The following is a 25,400-nucleotide window of genomic DNA, read 5'->3' as shown; positions in this document are numbered from 1 at the left end:
TGCACATAGTTTTAGCTTTTTAGTTGAAAACATGTCCAGATTGTATCCGTCCTCGTTCGGTTTGTATGAAATCCGTCATGTTTATATGAAATCCACCTTGTTTGCACGAATTATATCCGATTTGTTGAAAAAGAGTTTGAAATGTATGCGGCTACGGTTGGATAGTGTGCTTCCGCATCCATGTTTGCGGACTGGTCCCTCTATCCACAGACGGATGCGCTAGAAAATTTACGGATTGCCGTTGCAGATGCCCTAATGATTACAACTGGAGGGTGTGGGATGGGAGGAGAGAGAGTTTCCTCAGCTGAATATCTATCATGTGGTACGTAGGCAGGAGTGCTCCAAACATTATTCACACTGCTCGGATAAAATGCAAATTCTCCGTTTGTAATTTCATGATGACACATTGAAGTAGCGCTATTTTTCACGTCACTGTATTGTTAACAAATTCCTAATTTGGATGGGCAGTCTTGCCTGCAATCGGACCGACGGTTCCCTACCGTGTAATATCGTGTGCCCGCACACATGTCAGACAGATAGACAGCAAGCATCTTGCGGTCCAGTACTCCGCAGTGGCTACAGATGGTCGTACGGCTTTGCATGCATGGTCCATGCAGGCACCAAGAGATTCGAGATTCCTTGCTCTGTACATGTGAAGAGAAGTCTTTCCTTTCATGAGAAAAGTCTTAAGGGCCCATGCATTTCATTTGACTGTTACACCCGTTAACTTTCTTCTTGCTAATTTTTTTTTTTGCTGCAGCTGAGACAACCTGAAGAATTGATGCTCCTGAGTGCATATATATAAACTAAAGTTAGTAGGAAAATGCATAATGTATGGTGGACATGCAGATAAGAATTGCAAACGAAATTGATAAAAGCAAGCCCGGTTCCCATTTCATTGAAATTGGTAAATAGTTCATCCACATCAACATGGAAGTCCTGGCAGCATCTAAATCTGGTTCGGGCCGCAGCACTACCAGGTGACAATCCCATCCTCATACATAACCAAAGTGCCTCATAGCTACACAACCAACCACGCGCAGATTACCACATACACAAACCAGCAGTTAAACCAGCAACGAATGGCAAAAACACAACACAGCGTAAGTTTCACAACGACCATGAAGCAGAAGCTGCAAAACTTGATCATGGACTTTTTCTCTTTCTTCTTGCGAACATATATCCGACAAATCAATGAGACAAACTCTGTTGTGAGTAATCCCGGATTTGATGTACAAAAAACCTTGATGTAATTTTATTATATTTTGGGTGTTTTGTATTTCTAATAAACTTTTATAATAGATTCGTGTCCTTTTTCGAAAAAAAAAGAAACCGGAGAGAGGGGAAGACCATAGGTAGTAGTATTACAAACAAAAGTATATGTAGATTACAGGACGAACATGCGTGAATACGTTTAGTGCACATACACGCCTAGCTGACTAATAGCTAGTTTCACGAGGAAAAGAAGATTGAAGAAAATAAAAACGTACACACGAGGTAGCTAATTAAAGCTTGAGGTTGAGATCAAGCTGCTGCTGCTGCTGCAACTGCTTCTCACCGTCGTCGTGAAGGCGCGCGTTTGGCCATCTCGCCGGCGCCTTTGCCGCCGCGGTGGCCGGCGGGTCGCCGTGGTCGGATTGGAGGTAGAGGTGGGGGTTCCAGCTGCCGGCCCGCTCCTTCTTGTGCACATTCTGGTGGCCCCCCAACGCCTGAGACTTGAGGAACTTCTTGTCGCAGAAGAGGCACGAGAACAGCCGCCTTGATCTCGCTTCGCCGTCATGGCCACCATGGCCGCCGTGGCCGGCAGCGGCGTCTCCTTCAGCCCAAAAGGAGGTGGATGGCGGTGCTGGTGGTGGTCTCATGGGGGCAAGCGTGAGGGACAGGTCTAGTGAAGCGGCTGCGCCGTGGGGAGGCTGATCCATCGGAGAAGAGAGGGCCGGCCGGTGGAAGATATTTGCCGGCCAGCTCTACTATTGGCTTTCACTCTGTAGACTAGCTAGCTACCTGGGTGTAGAATGAATGAGGAGTTTGTAGATTGGAAGCGTACCGCTTGCTAAATCTGGGAGCCGCATTATTGCAGAGGGGCACCAATGTCCACCGCGGGTGGGCCCCACCGGCTATAGCCAACCACAGAGGAGCACCAGCCCATGAGAAGGACGTCGAGGCAGACCATCGCTACAGAGGTTAACAGTTTTGTTGTGATTCTTGTCCATCGTCATAGTGCTTTGTCGATCCTTGTTCAATTGTTGAAAGGTCAAAGCTGCACCTGAACTATGTTTCCACTACACCAATGATTATGGCCCGATCAAGGGATTACTGATTCACCAAAATAGGGGGTTGTGAGGTTAGTCGACTCATGGCGACATGCCGAAACTTCAAATCGAAGTCTCAAGGATAGATTCACAAAGAGATTGGGAGTAGCAACAAATCATAACATTGGTGATGTTTTCGGGCCACGATGGCGAGGGTGGTGGTCATCTCTTAGAATTAACATTGCTGTGTTGGATGTTCCAGATGCTCTAGATGGTGCCGGTGATCGTGGTGGTGCGGAATGTTGGAGGGGTAGGGCAGGAAGCATAAAGGTGAGTTCCTGGGGATCTCGATGAAGGTTGTATGTACTGGCCGTAACTTTGTTCATGACAAAGACCAGAACTACAATTGCTTGGGAGGTTGGGGGCGATGGTGGTCATGCACCTATCTATTTAGTTTCTGGAATTGTCAGTTGATGACCTTTGAACTTCCGCAACAACAAATTAGCATTGCATCCTATATAGGTGATCACAATAACATATTTGCAAACATGAACCTCAACAAGCTACCATGCATCGGAAGAGACACACCTCAATATGCAATCGAGCATGGGAAAAGGCTAATTATTTCCATTGATTCATTTCTTTACCAATATACCATAATCAGTACAATATTATCATATATATTCTCAGTCCATGCAACCAAATCTCAGTAAAATTATATTGCAGCCAATTCTCGCAGCAACACATAGAGTATCCTCAAGTTTCTTTCATACCCGATTCAAGAAGCATCTATATACACACAACCATTCATCTATATACACACAACCATTTTAGCTATCTAAGAGCATACTTAATGATGGTATGATGTACACATTTCACCCATTGTTTCCTCCTCTGACGCGCGCTTACATGTCTCTTGTTATGTCCTCCGGGTTATCACATATGGCTCGTATTTCACCGCACTCGCTTTCACCCTCATACTTGGGGTGGCATCACCCCATCAATAACTTGCGCAGATGTTTGATTCCAGCGATGCACTTTTTCTTAAAAGTATTTTGTTGACTCAAACACCGAGTTGAGACGATACTAAAAAGATTGATTACATACTTGGCATGTGCATAACAAGATGCAAATAGCCAAACACGTCCAAAGTTACAGGAACAAAAATGAACATGACATAATGTAAGTGATGCATTTCGAAAAATTTAATTATGTTTGAATTTCATATCTGATCAAAAGGAAGGAGTAGAGGTGGAAAGTGTAGTTGTGCCAAATCGAGATTGTGTGGGTGTTTAGTGGATCAATCCGTTTCGTGTAGCAGCGTGCATGGAATTACAAATCCTCTTCCTCCGGGCCTCTTGGACTCGAAATCAAAAGGGAATGAGTGGTTCAAATCCCACCTCCGAACAATTAGAAATTATATCATGTCACAAAAATCTAGTCTGATTTGAAACAAGAAATAGTTGCCAATAACTGGCAGTTATTCATTTTTCTTTATAGTTAGTAAAGCAGTATTAGATTGTTAGAACGTACAACCTGATCTTACATTAAATTTTGAACTAACATGCTTATCCCATTAAATTTTGAACTAGCCAAGCTTTGCTATGTGTTGCTTGTCTAAAATGTTTTTTTACTGAGGAGCTACTCACATCCCATTTCTTATTTTAGCAAAGTTATAATAAAAAAATGCAGCGATGGCACATGGATCACGTTGGTAGTAACGTGACATGGTGGAGTCATTACTCTGACAACAATGTGTCAGACACTTCGGATGGACTCATGGGTTCAATTGCGACAAGTACGACTCCAAGGTGTTGAACCTTAGGGGCACGTGTGCACAAAAACTTCTCAACTCTCATTGAAAAGGAGAAACCGGCTCTAGTAAGAAAGCATCGACAACAACACGCCAGCGACTCGTTCTACCAGCAATAGTAGTCGCTCAGTGGTCCAAGGACCTCAAAGCAATCTTTATAATATTTTGGGTGCTTTATAGTGTTGGTGAACTTTATAATAGATCCGGGCCTTTTCCCAAAAGAAAAAAAGATTATGATGTACCATCAAAATCTCGACACGTATGACTAGGTTGCTTATACTTTTCAAATTGTAGTCCGGACAAAGTCGCACCACTGTAATAGGATCTTCATCAACATCATTAGCATATATAAGTCTTCTCTTTTTGTCCTCTTCGTTCAATCTAGCCAAGGTGCCAAGACATGCATGTACCATATGTCGGCACATAACAAGAAAACCTATACATGGCCAAAAGGAGATGCCTCCACAAACGTACCGATCAGTTGTGTCATCGTCGGTTCGTACGTCCTGACAAGGTCTAAATTATGACTCGGACTGTCTCGGCATGCATGTCAAGGCACACACTTCACTTCAGCTGGAATACTTTGCTGAAGTCTCAGTCTACAGTATACATCGTCCTTTCGAAGAAAAGTACTATGCATCAATAGTGCACACAGTGCTTGATCTTGGCCTCCTGGACCGCTGGACGTACGGCAGCACTGCTGGCTCATCTACATATTAATCAGCGATGGCAACGGATACCTGCAAGATATTACTCCCCCGTCCCAAAATAAATCAGCGACACGTATATTGGGATGAAACAACTATTACATAGCATCAAGGGAATTATTTCTTCCAGTGTTAGCTTTATTATTACTAGCAAGGTGCACGTGCTTTGCTACAAGGCTATGTAAAAAGGAGTTAGACCATCGACTTAGGAGATCTTTGGTATCTTGGGGCTGTTACGCTATTGATGGCTTAAAAGAGGAGCAAATGTATAACGAACGATTGTGCTGTAGTTGTTGGAGAATCTTGGGCGATTATAGTAGGTCATTTGCAAGATTTAAAGTGAGTCAACATTTCCAATTAAAAAATATAGGAGAATGGCAATGGAAAATTTGGTTCGGAATAGGAACTAAAACCAAGAGAATGATTTTGACTTACTTTGTGCCGCTCAAGAAAGTACCATCACGAAGCTCAAGGGGGTGACGGATGAACTGAAGGAGGAGAGGGGTCTGGTGATTGATGAGAAGGCTCGACTCATCGATGAGAGGAATGAGCTGAAGGAGGAGAGAGATTAGTTGAAGAAGGAGAGGGATCAGCTAAAGTACGGGAGGAATAAGGTCAGAGATGGGCAAAGAATAGGCAGAAGCTTCAAAAAATCAAGACAATCGTTGAAGCCTAACACTTTTATGTTAAGTTCAGCGAGTGCATATCTAACTTGTTAAACTGCTATGTTTAGTTGATCGAGTACCTATCTTACTTGTTAAACTGCTATGCTAAGTTGATTACCTATCTTAGTTGTTACATATGTGTGTCACTGAAGGTTTTTATTGTTGCTGTAAAACTGACAAATGTTGTCATTTGGCTAGGAAAACGCGGTTTTGCAGGTTTTTTTATAAGAAAAATCATATTGATGGTGTGGCACCAACAATGGCGAAGGCAGGAACAAATTTTAGGTGTGGCGGAGCTTATGAAAGAAAAAACTACATATAATACAAAACCTTCACTAGATACTATATAGGGACATATTACTTTGTGTTAGTATTTTCACGTGGATGAGGACAACTGGTCATCAATTTATCATCTGTATTAACCAGGAAACCAGGTCCCGGCACACAAGCAGATATCCATCAATCGACAATAATGTGTTGACCCAAATCTTCAAATATGTAGCATATATACAACATTACCTTAGTAAATGTGGCAAGTTATGTGTGGCGGATGCCAAAGCTAGCCAGTAGCTGGCTACGCCACTTGGTGCCAACATGGCATGTCACTGCTGATGAAATATTGCTAGTGGTGTGGGACACGTGACACACCATTAGTGTATAGGTTAGTGGTGGTCTAGGCTGCCAACACCACCACTAATTTTGATCCGTGCGCCACATTTGTGGCGTGGGGTGACCACGCCACCATGACACTTTTTTCCACGCCACCACTAGTGTTTCCTGCACTAGTGTTGGCATGGTCTAACACAAAGGCATTGCACAATTATGGGCATCGAATGACACAAACGGACTAAAATAGAAACATAAACAAAGACATGGCACATTGGCATGATTGAACAAGAAGAAATTGCACAATCATGGATGTGCAAAGACATAGGCAGTGCATAATTGAAGCATAAGCATTGACATCACGCATTGGCATCATCTAAGACAAAGCAATGCACAATCTAGCATAACCACTGGCATGCACACTGCTATGATCCAAGACAAATAGCACACAATCTAGCATAACCATTGAAATGCAAAGTGGTATGATCCAACACAAAATAGTGCACAATATAGCAATGTGCATGCAATCCGGATTGACATGCATAGTGGTTTGCCACAAATTTGGTACGTACTATCTAGTCAAATCATGCGAACCAATCTAATTAGTGGAAGCCCAACCTCACACTGGAGGGGAAAATAGGATGACAGGTCCCTACAAACCAGCAACCAATGACAAACCACAACACAACGTCCAGCTTTTAGAATGACCATGCGAAAAAAAAGGGTGCAAAACTTGATCGCACATTTTTTGTTCTTTTCTTTTTGCGAACAATCCAACAAATCAATGAGGAAAAATTGGAGTTAGGAGTAGTACAAACCAAAGTATATCTACAGTACAGTATGGAACATTGATGAGTACCGAGTAGCTAGCGAAAAACACACTGCCACACACACACACATACACACAAGCTAGCTAATTGCTAGTTCAAGGAGGACGAGAAGATTGAAAGGAAGATAGTAAACACGTACACACGAGTTAGCTAATTAAAGCTTAAGGTTGAGACCAAGCTGCTGCTGCTGCTGCATCTGCTTCTCAGCGTTGTCGCCAAGTCGCGCGTTTGGCCATCTCATGGGCGCCCTAGTCGTTGCGGTTGCCGGCGGGTAGTCGTGGTCGACATGTTCGTAGAGGTGGGCGTTCCAGCTTCCGACCCTCTCCTTCTTGTGCGCGTTCTGGTGACCCCCAAGCGCCTCTGACTTGATAAACTTCTTCTCGCAGAAGAGGCATGAGAACAGCCGCCTCGAAGATCTCGCTTCGCAGGCGCCACCATGGCCATGGCCATGGCCGTTTTCCCCGGCAGCAGCAAGGTGGTCTCCTGCAGCCCAAAGAGAGGAGCATGGAGGTGGTGATGATGGTGGGCCTGGTGGCATGGAGGCCAGTGTCAGGGACAGGTCCAAAGAAGATGGTGCGCCATGGGGAGCCTCCATTGGAGAATATGGGAAGATATTTACAGGCCAGCCCGGCTTCTCCAGTGGCGTTCACTCTATAGCCTACTGCTACCCAATGAGGTGTGAGACATTTATAGATGGAAGCGTACCACTTGCTACATCTGGGGCCGCATTATTGCGTGTACAGCAAATCACGAGGAACACGAGCTCAGAGGGACGTCGAGGTAGTACCGTAGTACATCATGGCTACAGAGGTGGTGACAGCTTGGTGGTCATTTTTGCACGCGTTTGTTGATCATTATTCTTTTGTGGAAAGGTCAAAACCATGGCAAACCTTACCTGAACTAGTTCCACGAAATACCAGGATCTGCGGAGCACTTGTTTCCTCCCTCCACGATTTTTAACTGCAGCTCCGCCTGCTCCAAGAGTGTGAGCCGGGAAGCGGAGGAACACCGAACAGGTCCTAAGTCTTGACCAAGCGATCACATATATTACCAAAAAAGGCGGTTGCAGCAATGCCTAATCATAATCTTGGGACCTATGTATGGGGGGCATGCATGATGATGAGAGGGGGTGGTCATCTTTAAAATTTAACATTCATGTTACGGCTCTTCTAGAAGTCATAGAGGATGTCGTGATCGTGGACTCGAGGTGGAGCGAATCTTTGGAGGGGTAGGTAAGGAGGGCGTGACAGTGGGTTCCAGCATCTCTTGACGGAGGTTGCACGTACCGGTCATTTCATTGTGCATGACAAAGACCGTAACTGTGATCACTTGGAAGCATGGACGCGACGATGGCTATTCCTTTTTTTCATTTTCTTTATTCGCCTCTTTTGCTTGATTTTTTGAATGTGTTGATGGATTGAGCCTATAGCTTATGCGACAACAAAGTAGCATTGCACTTCATATGTGATTCAAGGAATACGGCCTAGCTAGGAGCACACTGAATGTTCCTCCTCTGACGCGTAAAAAATTACATGTCTCTTGTTATCTCCTCTATGTTAGTGGCTCTTATTCCGCCACACCGCTTTCACAACCATGCTTTTGGCTGCATCACCGTATTTTTTAAACGAGTTAGTTTAGTGCATATTCGATTCAAGTGATGCATTCGTTTATCTAGCGGGTTTTATTGACTCAAACGTCACATCAAGGTGACACAGGACACATCGAGCGCGTATACGACCTCTGCATCCAGATAACATACCCAAACACGTACGAAACTTCCAAAAGTTACAAGACAAATGGACATGACATGATTCAATCGATGCATTTAAACAAAATGAATTATCTTTAGAGCATACGATAAGATCTAATTATTATAATTTTGTGAACTAATAGGCCAGCCAACTAGCTTATTTCAGGATTTCTGACGATGTGTGTTCAGTGGGAGGAGACGTTCCCGTCGACTACAGGACACCTTTGGTGACTTCGTCAATCTCAAGGTAATATGCCGACTCATTCTCTCGGAGGTGCTCATAGTGGATTAACGAGCTGCTTGGCTCGTTAAGCTCGTGCTCGTTAAGGCTCGGCTCATTATGCTCGTTAAAATTAACGAGCAGAAAACCCTGCTCGGTTTGGTTCGTTTGAAGCTTGTTAAGATCGTGAGTGCTCGCGAGCGCTCGTTAACAGATTCTGATGTGTTACAGTCTACATGATGAGTGTGTAGATGTAGTTTTCAAGAAAGAAGATGGTGACTACAAAAGGAAATGCATTAGTTTGTTGCCTCATATGTAGATTAGATTGAATAGATGGGATGAGGTGCTACGAAAATTTTGTCAGGTAAGATGAAAATATGTGTTGTGTTGTTACTAACAAGCTTAACGAGCTACTCGTGAAACTCGTTAATTAGCTCGTTTGTTAAGCTCGTTAAGCTTAACGAGCTGAAATCGATAATTGGCTATGTTCTTTAAGAAGTGAGCCACAAGCTTAACGAGTCGAACTATCGAGCGCTCGTTATGCTCGCGAGCTACAAGCTTTTGGTCCAGCCCCACTCGTAGGGGCAGGGTGTGTGTTCACAGAAATGAGTATATGCGCGTATATATGAGTACCTCATTGATGTGTTAATAAATTCCTAATCTAGTCTAGTAAGATACTAAGCTCTCTAGATTTGGAGCCCCCTGTGCGTCAGGGGGTTGTGGGGGTCACTGGCCCCATCTGTGTGGGTGTGTATCATTGTTTGAGGTTCCTGTTTCTTTCCTTTTATTTTTTATCTTTGTTGTAGTTTTTTCATTTATTTTACTTTATTTTTTGTTGACATTTTAATTCATGAACATTTATAAAAAAATTAATAATAAAAAAAGTTGAACAAAACATTTTTTAATGTCTTGATCATTTTTGAAATTCATGGACCTTATTTGAATTTATGAATGTTTCTAAAGTTTATGAACATTTGTTTAATTTGGGAACTATATTTCAGATTTGTGAATAATTTTTAAATCAATCAAGAATTTTAATATTCCCCATATTTCTAAAAAATCATGGTTTTTAGTTTGCAAAAATATTAAAAATCAAAGATTTCTTAAAACCTATGAGCATGTTTGATTTAGTGAGCCATTTCAAATTAAAAAAGGTAGCCAGATTTGAATAAGATAGCAGTGGATCGAGCGGGAAAAGTGCAAAGCGAGCGAGTGGAGCAGGGAGCCGTACGTCCGGTAGCGGATAGTGGTGCAGCGGCGGAGCTAGCAGAGAATGGCACTTTTTTCGTCAATCTAGACCCTGGAAAGAAATTTCTTCAGTGTTTTCTCTAATCTTAGGGGCACATAGCTCCGCTAGTGCAGCGGCGGTTGTAATATACAGTATCGGCGCAATGTCATGCGCACAAGTATGTTGATAGGAGCACACATGTCCGAACTCCGATAGACAACAAACATAATAGTGTGCAGGGGGGGACAGATGGACGTACGGCTTTGCATGCATGGACCATGAACAGATTCATTGCTCTGTATATCACCTCACCGTTCATGGCGTGCAGCGACAGGTGAAGAAAAGTCTCTCCTTTGCGAGACCAGGAATCAATAAGGAAAGTGCTCATGTTAGCTTTCTTGTTTGCTAACTTTCTTTTTCCTTGTTGCTAACTGAGACAACCTGAACTGATGAACCTGAGTACATACATAAAATAAGGAGAAAAATGCACAATGTAAGGTGTGGGAAAACACGAAAAAACATTCCCAGATTACTACAGAAAGCCCAACCTCCAGTAGGAGAGGGGAAGAGAATGACAAAAACACAACACAACGTCCAGTTTCACAATGACTGTGGAAACAAAAACTGCAAAACTTAATCACAGTTTATTTTTTTCTTTTTGCGAATCAATGAGACAAGATATGTAATTAGTAACCTCAGAGTTGATTGTAAAAATAAATAAAAAACCTAGCTAGGGGGAAGACTGTCGGTAGTACAAACCAAAGTATATGTACAGTATAATACGAACATGCTTGCCAGCATATAATTACGTACGCACGTCGTAGGTCTAGTGCACACACACACACACACACACACACACAAGCTAATATATAGCTAGTTCAAGGAGGATGAGATTGAAAGGAAGATAGGAAAACCTACACACAAATTAGCTAATTAAAGCTTAAGGTTGAGATCAAGATGCTGCGGTAGAAGCATCTGCTTCTCGTGGTCCTCGAGGCACGCGCGCCGCCAGCTCCTTGCCGGCACCGTAGCCGTCGGGGTGGCCGGCTGGTTGTCGTGGTCAGCTTGGAGGTAGAGGTGAGTGTTCCAGCTGCCGACCCTCTCCTTCTTGTGCGCGTTCTGGTGGCCTGCCAGTGCCTGCGGCTTGAGGAACTTCTTCTCGCAGAAGAGGCACGAGAACAGCCGCCTCGATGGTGTCGCTTCGTCGCGGCCGCCACCGTTGCCCTGGCTATAGCCGTCATTGCCGACGGCAACGGCGTCTGCTGCAGGCCAGAAGGATGAGGATAGGGGTGCTCCTGGTGATGGTGGCGGCATGGGGGCCAGTGTCAGGGATAGGTCTACAGAGGAAGCTGCGCCATGGGGAGCCTCCATTGGAGAAGAATGGGAGGCTCAGCTTCTCCTGTGGCTTTCCTTCACTCTCTAGCCTACTGCTAGTGCTAGCCATGGGTGTGGAGTGACAAGTTTATAGATGGAAGCGTACCACTTACTAAATCTAGGAGCCGCATTATTGTGAGGGGCACCAACGTCTACCACGGGTGGGCCCCACCAGCTATAGCCAAAGCCAACCACAGAGGAACACCAGCCCACAAGGACGTCGAGGCAGATCATGGCTACAGAGGTGGTAGCATTTTGGAGGTGATTCTTCTCTGTCATCATCTTGCGTTGTTGATCCTTACTCTTTTGTGGAAAGGTCAAAAGCGTGGCAAATCTGAACAATGTTTCCACTAGAGCAAATATTAAGGCCAAATCAAGTGAATGCAATCTTTAAAAAAAAATAGGGCATGTCTACGGCACATCTAGATATGCCCTAGTTATTGGACATCTAAACGACTTAATCAAACGTTGGTAGAAAAAGAAAGAAAAATCTTGGCTTAAATCTCGGTGTAAAATCAATGACATAGAATTTAGATGTGGAATATTTACGGCAAATGTAGATGTATTTCAGCAAGAATGATCTACTCATGGAGAAACTCATATACCAAACCCGCTTCGGTACAACCCCCCTCACAAAACGTATAAAGGGTAATATGGACTTTTGACAATTTGTATCTACTTTTTATATGTACGTATACGCTCACTTGGGCTGGCCCATTTGCGGTACATGCGATGACAAATATCAAAAGGGCAGTACTCTGCGCCGGCGCACCGGCGCAAGTTTCGGCCGGTCCAACCCGAGCCACTCGATCTGGACGCGCGGGACCGTCAGATCTGTCCCGCATCCCCTTTCGTCATCCTCCGCACAGGGAAAAAAGGGGGAAAAAAGCGAGCGCCGCCGCCGCTCGCGGGATCCCGCACGCTAGCCCCCGCTGCCCTCCTTTGGACCTCGTTGCTTCTGCTCGCCGCCGGTGCTCGCAGCCTAGCCGCCGCTAGCGAAGCAAAACGCCACCCGCCTTCACCGCCACCGGCGAAGCAAAAAATGCCGGTTCCAGCAAAATCGAACGACGGTTGGAGCAATTTTTAGGCTGGTTCCAGCGAAAATCAAAACAAAAATAAAAGGGGTGGTAGCAAAAACTCCTGATGCTTCGAGCAAGGCTCTGGGAGTAGCAAAATGGCAACTCCTGTAGTAGCAAAAATCCGAGACGGTTGCAGTAAAAAGAAAGCCATCGCCGCCTGGTGGATGTAACAAAAATTATCTTCGGTTCCAGCTAAATCAAAATATGATTGTAGCAAATATTGTCTTCGTTTCCGGTTGCAGCTCCCGTGGCGACGGCTGCAGCTCCCAGTGGCGGTGGTTGCAGCTCTGTGGCCACCGCTCGCCTGCTCGCCGGGACCGCTCACCACGCCGTCACAGCTTGCCAGGCCCGCTGCGGACTGGATGGTTGCAACAAAGATCAGCTCTGCTTCAGGCGGTTCCAGCAAAAACAAATGCTCGTTGTAGCAAAATCAAACGATGGTTCCAGCAAAAAACACAATGGCAGCAAAAAATCAAAAAAGTGCCTCGACACCGCACCTCATGAAGAAATTTGGTTCCAACAACTCTCTAGGTCCCATCGCCTTTGAAGCAAAAATCGCCGGTAGCAGCTGTTCGCGTTGCCGGTTCCAGCCAGGAACTGACGATGCAGCTCCCATCCACCGGATTGAAGAAAAAAATGCATTGGATCCAGCAAAACAAGAAAACGATGGTAGCAAAACTTGTGAAATAAAAATTGAAAAATGTGCCCCAGCAAAAGTAGAAAACACCGATGTAGCAAAAAATCAAGCTCGTTCCAGCAAACCAGAAAGTCAGTGGTAGCAAACTTGCAAATTTGGCGGTGGTTCAGCAAAACCAAACACCTGTGGTAGCAAAAAAGAATATTGTCTCCAGCAAAACCAAACGCCTGTGGTAGCACCTCGCGTCGCTGGTTCCAGCATCCTCTCGCCCCGTTGCAACTCTTTCGTCGCCAGGTTGCAGCTCGTCGAGATGGAGGTTCCAACTTCCGCCGACGCAGGTTGCAGCGTGGCGGGGAGTTTCGGGTGCGGTGGCGTCGGCGCTTGTAGGGGATTCCGGTCGGCGTGGCTGGTGAACAGAGTTAGGAGACAGGGCGAGATGAGAAATCGAGAGGGGTCGAATCAAGAATGAGGAGCAGCGCATGGGAGCATGGGTGATTTCTCTGGCGACTTGATTTGGCCGTTCGTTGGAGGTAGGAGATGAGAAACGGAGTGAATGAGTGGACGAGAAGCGTCTGCGCCGGATAAGGACGAGAGGAATGAGCGGTTGTGGGCCAGGTGGGCTGGGCTATCGTGGTCATGTGGGCAACCAGGCAATGTTTTTGTTCAAGCGGAGTCGTGCTAGTTGCACGCGCACCGGCGGAAAACGTTTCACATATCGAAAACAGGATAGCACGATCCGGGAATCGAACCCGCGACCACCTAAAACATAAACTGTTGCCCACAACCACTGGGACAACAGGCGTTTAGTGAAAAACGTAAAGCCAGACGCTTTAAGTAGCAGAAGGATTAGGAATTTTAAAAAGATTTTAGGAACACTTTGTGAACCGGTTCCTTTTTCCATAGTTTTTTTTCCCTGTTACATTTCTTCTTTCTTTTTCAAAAAAGGGTCATTCTTTCAAAATGCTGTTCAAAATTTCAAAACGTTTTTTATTTCCAAATTTGGTTCATAAATTTAAAAATATTTGCATTTTCAAAAATTGCAACGTAACTTCAAAAAATATTCGTGTGTTTAAAAAATTGTTCAGAATGTCAAAACATGAATAGTTTTGGAAAAGCATGAACAAAATTGTGAACACAAACATTTGAACAGGAATACAAATTTAAATTCCAAAATATTTTTCAGAAATGCGACTACACACGATGTCAAAAAAGTGTTGTAAATTTTCCCGAATATTTTTTCAACTTGGGAACAATATTTATTTAAAATAGAATCATTCTTTTAATTATGAACAAATTCCAATAGGCGCCCGACCGGAGCGGTGACGTCGCTTAGTTGGGCAAGGCCTAAGATTTCATTTTGTTTTCTTTAAAAAATTGAAATACCAAAATAACAGTTTTAAGTAGCTACTTTAAATTATGTTGCCTATGCTTTAAGAAAGCATTTGCTGTTTTCAATTCTATAATTTTGTATTTATTAGTTATGTTAAAAACTTAAAATGAGAGTTTTAAGTACATATATAAATTATGATTTTAAATATCCTTTTCCTTCAAACCTGGCATGGATGCCTACTCGGACACGCTACGCAGGACATGGTGTTTTTTGGACATTCTTGAAATGACCCTAACTTTAGCTAGCGGGTGGCATGCCCATGGTAGGCATCCATGCCCCCAATATATTTTTTCATGGTCTTGTATAACCAATTCAAAGCACCAAGCCAAGTTGCTTGGGTTTTTGACAAGTTTTGTATTTCCTTGAAATGACCCCATTTTTTCATGGGCTTGTATGACCAATATTCAAGGCACCAGGCAAAATTGTTTGTGTTTTCAACCAACTTTGCATTTTCTGAATTTTTTTTGGTTAAAAAGGACGATAAATGGCCGGACGTGTTATCACTTCAATACGGTGTCGAAAATCGTCCGAACTAGGTATGTGCCTACCATAGGCATGCCTACCTTCTTGCAAAAGTGGGGTTCATTTCAAAGATGCCAAAAATAGACTATGTTCAACAGAGGGTGTTCGCTTAGGCCAGAAGGGTCTTTTTGAATGCTCGTTGTTTTTCGGCATCCGTTAAATGACAAATGTATTCCACCAGCTTCTACAACCAATTTAAGGCACCATGCCAAGTTATTTAGAATTTTGAAAAGTTTTGCATTTTCTGGAGTTTTCTCGGTGAAAATAGGCCGATTTATGTCATTTACAATCAACACGAACATTTTCTTTTGTCCTAGAAATTTCTTGAGATTTGTCAACAATTCTGGAATTACAAAGTGTGTATGAAAATGGTACAAACTAGAAAACTTTTTCCAAAATTGTTAAGATATTACAAAAATCTGATGGAAATTTCGAACAAAATGGCAAACCGCATACTTTTTTAAAAAAAATAACAACTTTTCTGAAACGCATACATTTATTAAATTTGTGAACAAAAATTGAACGTTTTATGAAATTTCCGAACCTTTTTTAAAATTACAAATAATATTAGAAAACAAGAACATTTTATGTTATACCAAACAATTTTTCAAATTTTTGAACAAGTTCACAAAGAATAATAAAGTTCAAAAGTAGAAAAATGAATTAACAAAAAGAGAGGAAAACGAAAAAAAATGAAAAGAAAAAAATGCTTAGGCCCTAGAATTTGAAAATTGCTTTCAGATAATGTTAGTATAGTTGAAAAATATTCATAAATTTGAGAAAATGTTTGCATGTTTTAATAAAGCTCATAAATTTTAAAAAGTAGTTTCATTTTGAAAAAAAATGTTCGTGTTTTCAAGAAAATGTTCATACATTTGATAAGTTATTGTCATTTTGGAAAAAATATGTTTGCAGTTTCACAAGAATGTTTACAATTCTAAAAAGAATGTTCTTAAATTTGAAAAATATTCACAAAATCAAATTATTTTTCATAAAAAATCGTTCGTACATTTGAAAGAGAAACCAACGTTTCCCTAAGAAGTTCAAATTTTGGAAAACGTTTCAGTTTTAAAAAAATATTCATGTTTCAAAAAATATTCCAAAAGATAAAAAACACATTAGTTTTTGTTGAGCTATAAAAAACGATTTAGCTACAATGCCCCTTGTTGTACAGTATCAGTTTGTTCTGTGACAGTATTTCTAGGAAAAAAAAACTACTACAGTATGTCCTGTTAGGTCATAAGAAACTGCGCTGCAATTGTATCATGAAATCGTGTTTGTTCTGGTGGTATTAGCAGCCTAACAGGTACAATATTATTTTTGGATTTTCGAACCTTGCTACAGTACATACTCACTAATGGGCCGGCCCAAGGTGGACTCAGAAATATCTTCGCGAGTATTTTCTGCAAAGACCATCCTACCCTTTATTATGAAGGGGTATTAACAGATCTCGTCCGTTGATGTGTTTAGGGGGTTGTACCGAAGAAGAAGTGACTCATATACTGCTCTGGAGGATAGGTTCATTAAGTGGGAGGGAGTAGCACCAGTGTGAAATCATAACCTCGTTACTGCCGATGTTGGTGGCAGGGGAGGTGGTCGCTCTTAAATATTTTGGTGTCGTGGCTCTTCCTCTAGAGGATACTGGTGAGCGCGGCGGAGCGAACCTAGGGTGGTTTCATGAAGGTGGGTATGGCGGTCCTTGACGGAGGTTGCACCGGTTGCTACTAGTTGTGGAGTATGACGATGTAATCGGTCCTAGAAGCATAGTGACAATGTGACACCTAATTAATCTTTATAGATGTGGGTTTACTAAAAAGATACGCCTGGTAACGTCGGATCAAGATTCTTTTTGGTAAACTTAGGATGAAAAATGTACGAGATGTCCATCCCGATAGTAATGTACGGCAGCGTCAAGTCATTGCCATGACGAACCAGCAAAATTTTGACACGTGTGCCTTGGCCGCTTATACTTTTCGAATTACACCCTTGGGTTATGATCTTCAACATCACTAGCATAATAACTTTCTTCCATTTGTCCTCTTCAGTCAATCTTGCTAAGGCAAGGGGGAACGACCAAATCTACATGTGGGACATGTTGGCACATGACAGAAAAACCTAAACACGCATGTGCGAGTGCAGACAAAAGTAATTATGTTTACAACATTCAACAAGGTCCTAGCTACACGACACATAACTAAATGTGCCACTTATACTTTTCAAATTGTGGATGACACACAAGACACCATCAGATTAGGGTCTTCTTCAACATCAGCACCATATATGACATTCTTCTCATTGTCCTCCACAGACGTGATGCATGTGCACATGTCGGCCCATAACAAGCAAAGCTATACATGGCCAAAACGAGATGCCTCCACAGACACACGTACTGATCAAACGTGTCCTCGTCAGTTCAGTTCGTACGTTGTACAAGCTCTCAATTATCATTTACGGCCAGGCCTGTCTGGGCATGCATGCCATGACAAACACTTCACTTCAGTTGGTATATATGCCTAGCTCAAGTCTCCGTCAAATAGTATACATCGTCCTCCTCAGAAAAGTACCAGTATGCGTCGACTGTGTGCATGCTTGCGCGATATTCGCCTCCTGGACCAACGACGACAATGCCGCATGAGGGGGCAAACCTCTCGTGTGGTGCGAAAATTTGGCTGCTAGTTTGGTTGTTGGAGTATGAGTATTTGGATTGATACTTTGAACATGTAACTAAGAATAGCTATATATATGAGGATTGACTCTATTCGTCATCCTGGGTGAGGAATAGTTATTCTTCAGCCTCTCTATTTTAATATCAGTGCATCGTAATTTTACGTTTCGTAAATTTTCTCTTATTTCAGACATAAAAAGAGAACGTAAGAAAAAAATAAATAATCATCATAAAGAATATATTATGTTACGTAAAATTACAAATGTAAAAACATAGTGTAGAATGTACATAAAATGCAATTTTTCTGGTCTTATGAACTATATTTCTTCTTATGCCAAGAATATAGAATAAATAAAAACATCTGCAATACCTAATAGATACAATATGCAACTACTTCTAATGATTTATCAAATGATATAAATTACATAATAGATACAATAGAGGGAGTAGAATGGAAATTTCCAAGCATGGTTGCATGTTGAGAGAAATAAGATGTAGGGACTACAAATTTAGTTATTTATAGGAATAACATCGTGGAATTAGGGTTATTTGTATGGCTGTTAGCTTCAGTCTTGTTTGTAGTTTAACTCCAATTCATCGTTAGTTTTACTCGTTGTTGCTTTATTGTTCATCCAAGAAAGAAAGATCATATATAAATGTCCTCTTCAAACATGAATGCGTAAAAAAAACATGAACACATCTCGGCGGTACAACATCTAAAATGACTTCTAAGGAGAGAAAATGATCTGAATGCCTGAGTTAAACATGTCAGGAGGTGAGGCCGCACATGGATCAACCGTATTATATTCGACCGACTTACTAAGTGTTACGACATGTACAATAGTGTGAGATGGCCCGGTCTTCTCTAAATGAAGAAACAATAGTAATGATAATTGCTTGCTTGGTCTTTTTTTTTGCTTCGGCAATATTCAACAACAAAAAAGGAAAATTTTGAAGGGAGGGAAATAAAAAAAAAATGTTTTCCTTCTCTTTTTACAAGGAGATGGCCCGGCAACGGTACAGATAAAATGATTTTCTCATTATACTTAGTTGTCATCATCTCTTACATATTTTCTAGTTAAAATTTTGGTCTGAGTATGTGTAAGTTTACTGGATTCTTTGATGTACAAATCGATGTTCCTATCCCTCTAAACTAATATTCTTAATTCATCACACCATTTCCGGTAAATAAAAAAGACATTTTTTTCTTGCCATCCTCCCACGAATCTAATTTAGATGTAACGGATCTTAAACAACATATATTAAGAAAACATTTTTTATTTAACCATTAGTTGCATGACTGGAGGAATGTGAATACTTTACTTCTAGAGATAACACTAGGAGATGATGTCTCCTATTACATAGGAAAACAATAGGAAATGATCCTACTGAAGTTTTGTATTGATATTGTAATAATGTACAAGGTCAATAATTCTATAAATTACATGTGAAAACAGGTTCTACCTACAAAAAAATATATTACTTTGCATCCATGCTATACATATGGAGAATCTTGCTCTTCACTGTATAACATGTTTCTGTTGCTATTTCTAAATAACATGGAGACCTAAGAGTTGGTTGCCAACCACCACTCTACATGCCTTAGTTGTGTCAAGTAATTATGATGCTTGCAAGGAAATGTTGGCAAAGGGTTAATTCTTGTTTGTTTAATATATGCTGCCTATTTTCGTTAAGAATGGAAGAAAACATTGTGTGAGCGCATCACCAACATTATGGCCTAATTATTCGTTTCTCATCAAATTGACTTATTCAAATACGCCTATTTTTTGGATATGTGTAAATAAAAATTAGAGGGAGTATGTTGTTTTTTCAGGTGTAATGGGTTTTCTTTACTGCAAAGTAGTTGATTTTCACTAGCTTTCACAATTCAATGCAGCAATTGCAAACATGGTCTGAGATTTGTTTTTCTTAAATGGGGACTTGTTGCATGCATACTCCTCCTTTCCGGTTTATAGGGCTTAAATTTGAAATATCATCAACCAAGGCAGATGACGAGTGGAGAAATGTATCCTGTAGTTTACAAAATTACTCAAAGTTTAATCTGCATTAATTACAATATATGCATGGATGATCACTAAATGAGTATGAATGGTTACATGCATTGGTTGGTTTCTTTTAATCCTTGCATGCATCAATTTAATGCACCTTGGAATTTGAACATGTGGTGAAAAGAAGTGAATATTGGACTTATAATATGGTAAAACCAAGAAAATGAGATGAGCCAAATAAATTGGAAAGGAGGTAGTATATTTTTCTTAAATGGGAAGTTTTGCAAATGAACTTGCAACATTTTGAATGAGTTTCTACAGTGTCATGGAAGAAAATGTTGCATTTGTCGTACATAAAGGACATACAATACATACTAGAGATGTCTAGTATACATATTAGCACATGGATACCCGCTCCAGCTCTAGCCAGTTAAGGAGGAGAAGAAACGCGCATACATAGGAGCTAGCTGCTGTTGACACCAGATTTTGGCCTGATCAAAAACATAATGGAAAAGAGCTCAAAGTGAGAAAGTTCCATATCGTCAAAAGGAGAAACTTTGATTTTTGGGCATAGCCATCCGATCTCATCTCTAAGGCCGAAGTTGTGTTCAAAGTACTGAGATTTTCTATCAAGAAAACTGTTCGGCTGATTATGCTCCCAAGACGGCCTCATATGGAAAACTGATCTACATCAATTGTCTTCGTCTCGTCGAAACAATCGATTTTGATCTAAAAGTCGTCCCAATACGAGCTCGTATACAAAAGTTAGAGCCTGCACAGCATGACTCTGCAGTGAGCAACATATGACGCCCGGGACCAGACATACCTGCGACTATGTCTGATGAGTTGCGTGAATAATTACATGTTTTGCATGAGTGATTTGGCCCTCAAGATGGTCTTAAATAAAAAAAGGTTCAACACAAAAGATGTTCATCTCATCAAAGCGAGTAAATATTCTTTTGGGCGCATTTTCATCAAAGGTCATTTACTACCTCAAAAGTGACATACAAGGTGCAGCCAGGTTATAAACCAAACAGTTTTGGAAAGTTTGGATTCCGAGTTTGATACGTCTCCAACGTATCTATAATTTATGAAGTATTCATGCTATTATATTATCCATCTTGGATGTTTAATGGGCTTTACTATGCACTTTTACCCAGAGCCCAGTGCCAGTTTCTGTTTTTTCCCTTGTTTCAGTGTTTCACAGAAAAGGAATATCAAACGGAGTCCAAACGGAATGAAACCTTCGGAAAAGTTATTTTTGGAAAGAAAGCAATACAGGAGACTTGGAGTGCACATCAGGAGATCAACGAGGAGAGCACGAGGCAGGGGCGCGCCCACCCCCCTGGGCGCGCCCTCCACCCTCGTGGCTCCCCTTACCGACTTCTTTCGCCTATATATCTCCATATACCCTAAAACCTTCGGAGAACAGAAGAGATCGGGAGTTCCGCCGCCGCAAGCCTCTGTAGCCACCAAAAACCAATCGGGACCCTATTCCGGCACCCTGCCGGAGGGGGGAACCCTCACCGGTGGCCATCTTCATCATCCCGACGCTCTCCATGACGAGGAGGGAGTAGCTCACCCTCGGGGCTGAGGGTATGTACCAGTAACTATGTGTTTGATCTCTCTCTCTCGTGTTCTTGAGGTGATACGATCTTGATGTATCGCGAGCTTTGCTATTATAGTTGGATCTTATGATGTTTCTCCCCCTCTACTCTCTTGTAATGGATTGATTTTTCCCTTTGAAGTTATCTTATCGGATTGAGTCTTTAATGATTTGAGAACACTTGATGTATGCTTGCGTGGGATAACCGTGGTGACAATGGGTTATTCTATTGATTCACTTGACGTATGTTTTGGTGATCAACTTGCGGGTTCCGCCCATGAACCTATGCATAGGGGTTGGCACACGTTTTCGTCTTGATTCTCCGGTAGAAACTTTGGGGCACTCTTTGAGGTTCTATGTGTTGGTTGAATAGATGAATCTGAGATTGTGTGATGCATATCGTATAATCATACCCACGGATACTTGAGGTGACATTGGAGTATCTAGGTGACATTAGCGTTTTGGTTGATGTGTGTCTTAAGGTGTTATTTTACTACAAACTCTAGGGATGTTTGTGACACTTATAGTAATAGCCCAATGGATTGATCGGAAAGAATAACTTTGAGGTGGTTTCGTACCCTACCATAATCTCTTCGTTTGTTCTCCGCTATTAGTGACTTTGGAGTGACTCTTTGTTGCATGTTGAGGGATATTTATATGATCTAATTATGTTATTATTGTTGAGAGAACTTGCACTAGTGAAAGTATGAACCCTAGGCCTTGTTTCCTAGCATTGCAATACCGTTTGTGCTCACTTTTATCATTAGTTACCTTGCTGTTTTTATATTTTCAGAATACAAAAACCTATATCTACCATCCATATTGCACTTGTATCACCATCTCTTCGCCGAACTAGTGCACCTATACAATTTACCATTGTATTGGGTGTGTTGGGGACACAAGGGACTCTTTGTTGTTTGGTTGCAGGGTTCTTTGAGAGAGACCATCTTCAACCTACGCCTCCCACGGATTGATAAACCTTAGGTCATCCACTTGAGGGAAATTTGCTACCGTCCTACAAACCTCTGCACTTGGAGGCCCAACAACGTCTACAAGAAGATGGTTGCATAGTAGACATTAAGATCTTTTCTGGCGCCGTTGCCGGGGAGGCTAGGTTAGGGGCACTCACACCCCGTCAACTAAGCTCTTTTCTGGTGCCGTTGCCGGGGAGGTTAGTGCTTGAAGGTATATCTTTAGATCTTGCAATCGGTTCTTTTAGTTTCTTGTTTTATCACTAGTTTAGTTTATAAAAGAAAACTACAAAAAAATGGAATTGAGTTTGTCTCATACGCTTCATCTTTTTTTAATATCTTTCGTGATTATGATGGAAAGGAAAATTGTGCCAAAGTACTAGAAGAAGAATTACATAGAATTCTTGGCATAAAATATGTGAATGGTGAGCATGATTGCAATGTTGTTAGTATGAATTCTTTGAATACCCATGATGCTAATGATATGCAAAGCCACAAGCTTGGGGAAGCTATGTTTGATGAAGATGATATTTTTTGTCCCCCAAGCTTTGATGAGCAAATTTACTATGATGAAAGCATGCCTCCTATCTATGATGATTATTGTGATGACACGTATGCTATAAAGAATAATGATAACCATGAAACTTGTCATCTTGATCCTAATTTTCAATCACATGATAATTATTTTGTTGAGTTTGCTCCCACTACTATTGATGAGAATAGATTTGCTTATGTGGAGAGTAATAAAAATTCTATGCTTATGCATCATGAAAAGAATGCTTTAGGTGCTGGTTATATTGTTGAATTCATTCATGATGCTACTGAAAATTATTATGAGGGAGGAATATATGCTTGTAGGAATTGCAATAATATCAAGTTTCCTCTCTATGTGCTTAAAGTTTTGAAGTTATGCTTGTTTTGCCTTCCTATGCTAGTTGATTGTTGTTCCCATAAGTTGTTTTCTCACAAAATCCCTATGATTAGGAAGTGGGTTAGACTTAAATTTGCTAGTCATATTCTTCATGATGCTCTCTTTATGTTTCAATTCTTAACTTTTATGTGAGCATCATTGAAATCATCATGCCTAGCTAGGGGCGTTAAACGTTAGCGCTTGTTGGGAGGCAACCCAATTTTATTTTAGTTTCTTGATTTTTGCTTCTGTTTAGTATTAAATAATCCATCTAGCTTCTGTTTAGATGTGGTTTTATGTTTTAATTAGTGTTTGTGCCAAGTGGAACCTTTGGGAAGACTTGGGTGAAGTCTTTATGATCATGCTGTAAAAAACAGAAACTTTAGCGCTCACGAGATTAGCTAAAACTTTTTACTGGAGCTTGATATTTAGTTAATTATTTTTGCATATGATTACTAGACAAATTCCTCAGGTCCACCAATTTATTTTAGAATTTTTGTAGTTCCTGAAGTTTGCGTTAGTTACAGATTACTACAGACTGTTCTGTTTTTGACAGATTCTGTTTTTCGTGTGATGTTTGCTTATTTTGATGACTCTATGGCTAGTAAAATAGTTTATAAACCATAGAGAAGTTGGAATACAGTAGGTTTAACACCAATATAAATAAATAATGAGTTCATTACAGTACCATGAAGTGGTGTTTTGTTTTCTTTCACTAACGGAGCTCACGAGATTTTTTGTTTTGTTTTGTGTTGTGAAGTTTTCATGTTTTGGGTAAAGATTCGATGGACTATGGAATAAGGAGTGGCAAGAGCCTAAGCTTGGGGATGCCAAAGGCACCCCAAGGTAATATTCAAGGATAACCAAGAGCCTAAGCTTGGGGATGCCCCGGAAGGCATCCCCTCTTTCGTCTTTGTTCATCGGTAACTTTACTTGGAGCTATATTTTTATTCACCACATGATATGTGTTTTGCTTGGAGCGTCAATTTATTTTGTTAGTATTTTCTTGATGTTATATAGAATAATGTTTCACATCTATATTTTCAATAAAAATGTCAAGGATAGCCCTTACCATGCTTATTTTGCAAGTATGCATGTTGCTGTTTCAAAACTGAAAGTTTATCGCTGTTGCAAAAATTCCCTAGAAAAGTCAGAATGTGATAAAATGTTGAAACCTTTTTCATAATAAGCTATGATAAATTTACTACAGTGGGAATTTTCTTTCATAATTTTTGGAGTTAGGGAAGTATAATGAATCTTGCATTGTTTACAGACTGTACTGTTTTGGCAGATTGCTGTTATGTTTGCATTGTTTGCATATGTTTGCATGTTTAATGATTCTATTTGAGGATAGGAGTACTAAATATGCAGAGGCATTTAGTATGCAATGTTGAATAATAATTTTAGTGATTTGCTACAGTAGAGTATGGTAAGGTTTTTGCATTGGTTTATACTAACTTATCTCACGAGTTATTGTTGAGTTTTGTGTGGATGAAGTATTTGAGATTTAGGGAAACCGAGATATAAAAGGAATTAAGGAGACGCAAAAGTTCAAGCTTGGGGATGCCCAAGGCATCCCAAGATAATATTTCAAGAAGTCTCAAGCGTCTAAGCTTGGGGATGCCCCGGTTGGCATCCCACCTTTCTTCTTCGACAACTATCGGTTAGTATCGGTTGAGCCTAAGTTTTTGCTTCTTCACATGATGAGTGCTATCCTTGAAATGTCGTTTTATTTTGTTTTGCTTGCTGTTTGAATAAAGTACTTAAGATCTGAAATACTTAAAATGGGAGAGAGTCTTCACATAGCTACATAATTATTTAACTACTCATTGATCTTCACTTATATCTTTTTGGAGTAGTTTGTCATTTACTCGTGTGCTTCACTTATATCCTGTGAGTAAATGGTTGAATGGTTTGAATATCATAAATCTGAAATTATATATGTTTCATATGCTTATCCCATGGGGAGTAATGACTTTACATATAAGAAGTAGAGGTGGTAAATTTATTGTATTGGTCACTTGAACAATTCATGAAAGAATATTGAAGGAAGAGAAATTTCACATATAAATATACTATCATGGACATCTTTTGTAATTGTGAGCACTCATTAAAATATGACATGATAAAAGGTTGACGTTGGACAAGGAAGACAACGTAATGGGT

At 41.0% G+C, this 25,400-nt stretch overlaps 2 protein-coding genes across 2 annotated transcripts; both read right to left on the bottom strand.

Annotated features, from left to right (window-relative positions):
* Positions 1 to 7,027: 7,027 nt before the first annotated feature.
* On the bottom strand, positions 7,028 to 7,468 carry LOC109768876 (uncharacterized). The gene has a single exon (XM_020327615.4). The coding sequence runs from the start codon at positions 7,466 to 7,468 to the stop codon at positions 7,028 to 7,030; it is 441 nt and encodes a 146-aa protein (XP_020183204.1).
* A 3,536-nt stretch (positions 7,469 to 11,004) lies between these two features.
* Positions 11,005 to 11,385, bottom strand: LOC109768885 (zinc finger protein 7-like). The gene has a single exon (XM_045234022.1). It carries the CDS (start codon positions 11,383 to 11,385, stop codon positions 11,005 to 11,007), a length of 381 nt encoding a protein of 126 aa, XP_045089957.1.
* Between the last annotated feature and the right edge of the window lie 14,015 nt (positions 11,386 to 25,400).

The sequence above is a fragment of the Aegilops tauschii genome, chromosome 3 (genome assembly GCF_002575655.3).
Source record: "Aegilops tauschii subsp. strangulata cultivar AL8/78 chromosome 3, Aet v6.0, whole genome shotgun sequence".
NCBI lineage: Eukaryota > Viridiplantae > Streptophyta > Magnoliopsida > Poales > Poaceae > Aegilops > Aegilops tauschii.
Note: the sequence above shows the minus strand (reverse complement) of the source record. Positions and strands in the feature narration are given on the sequence as shown.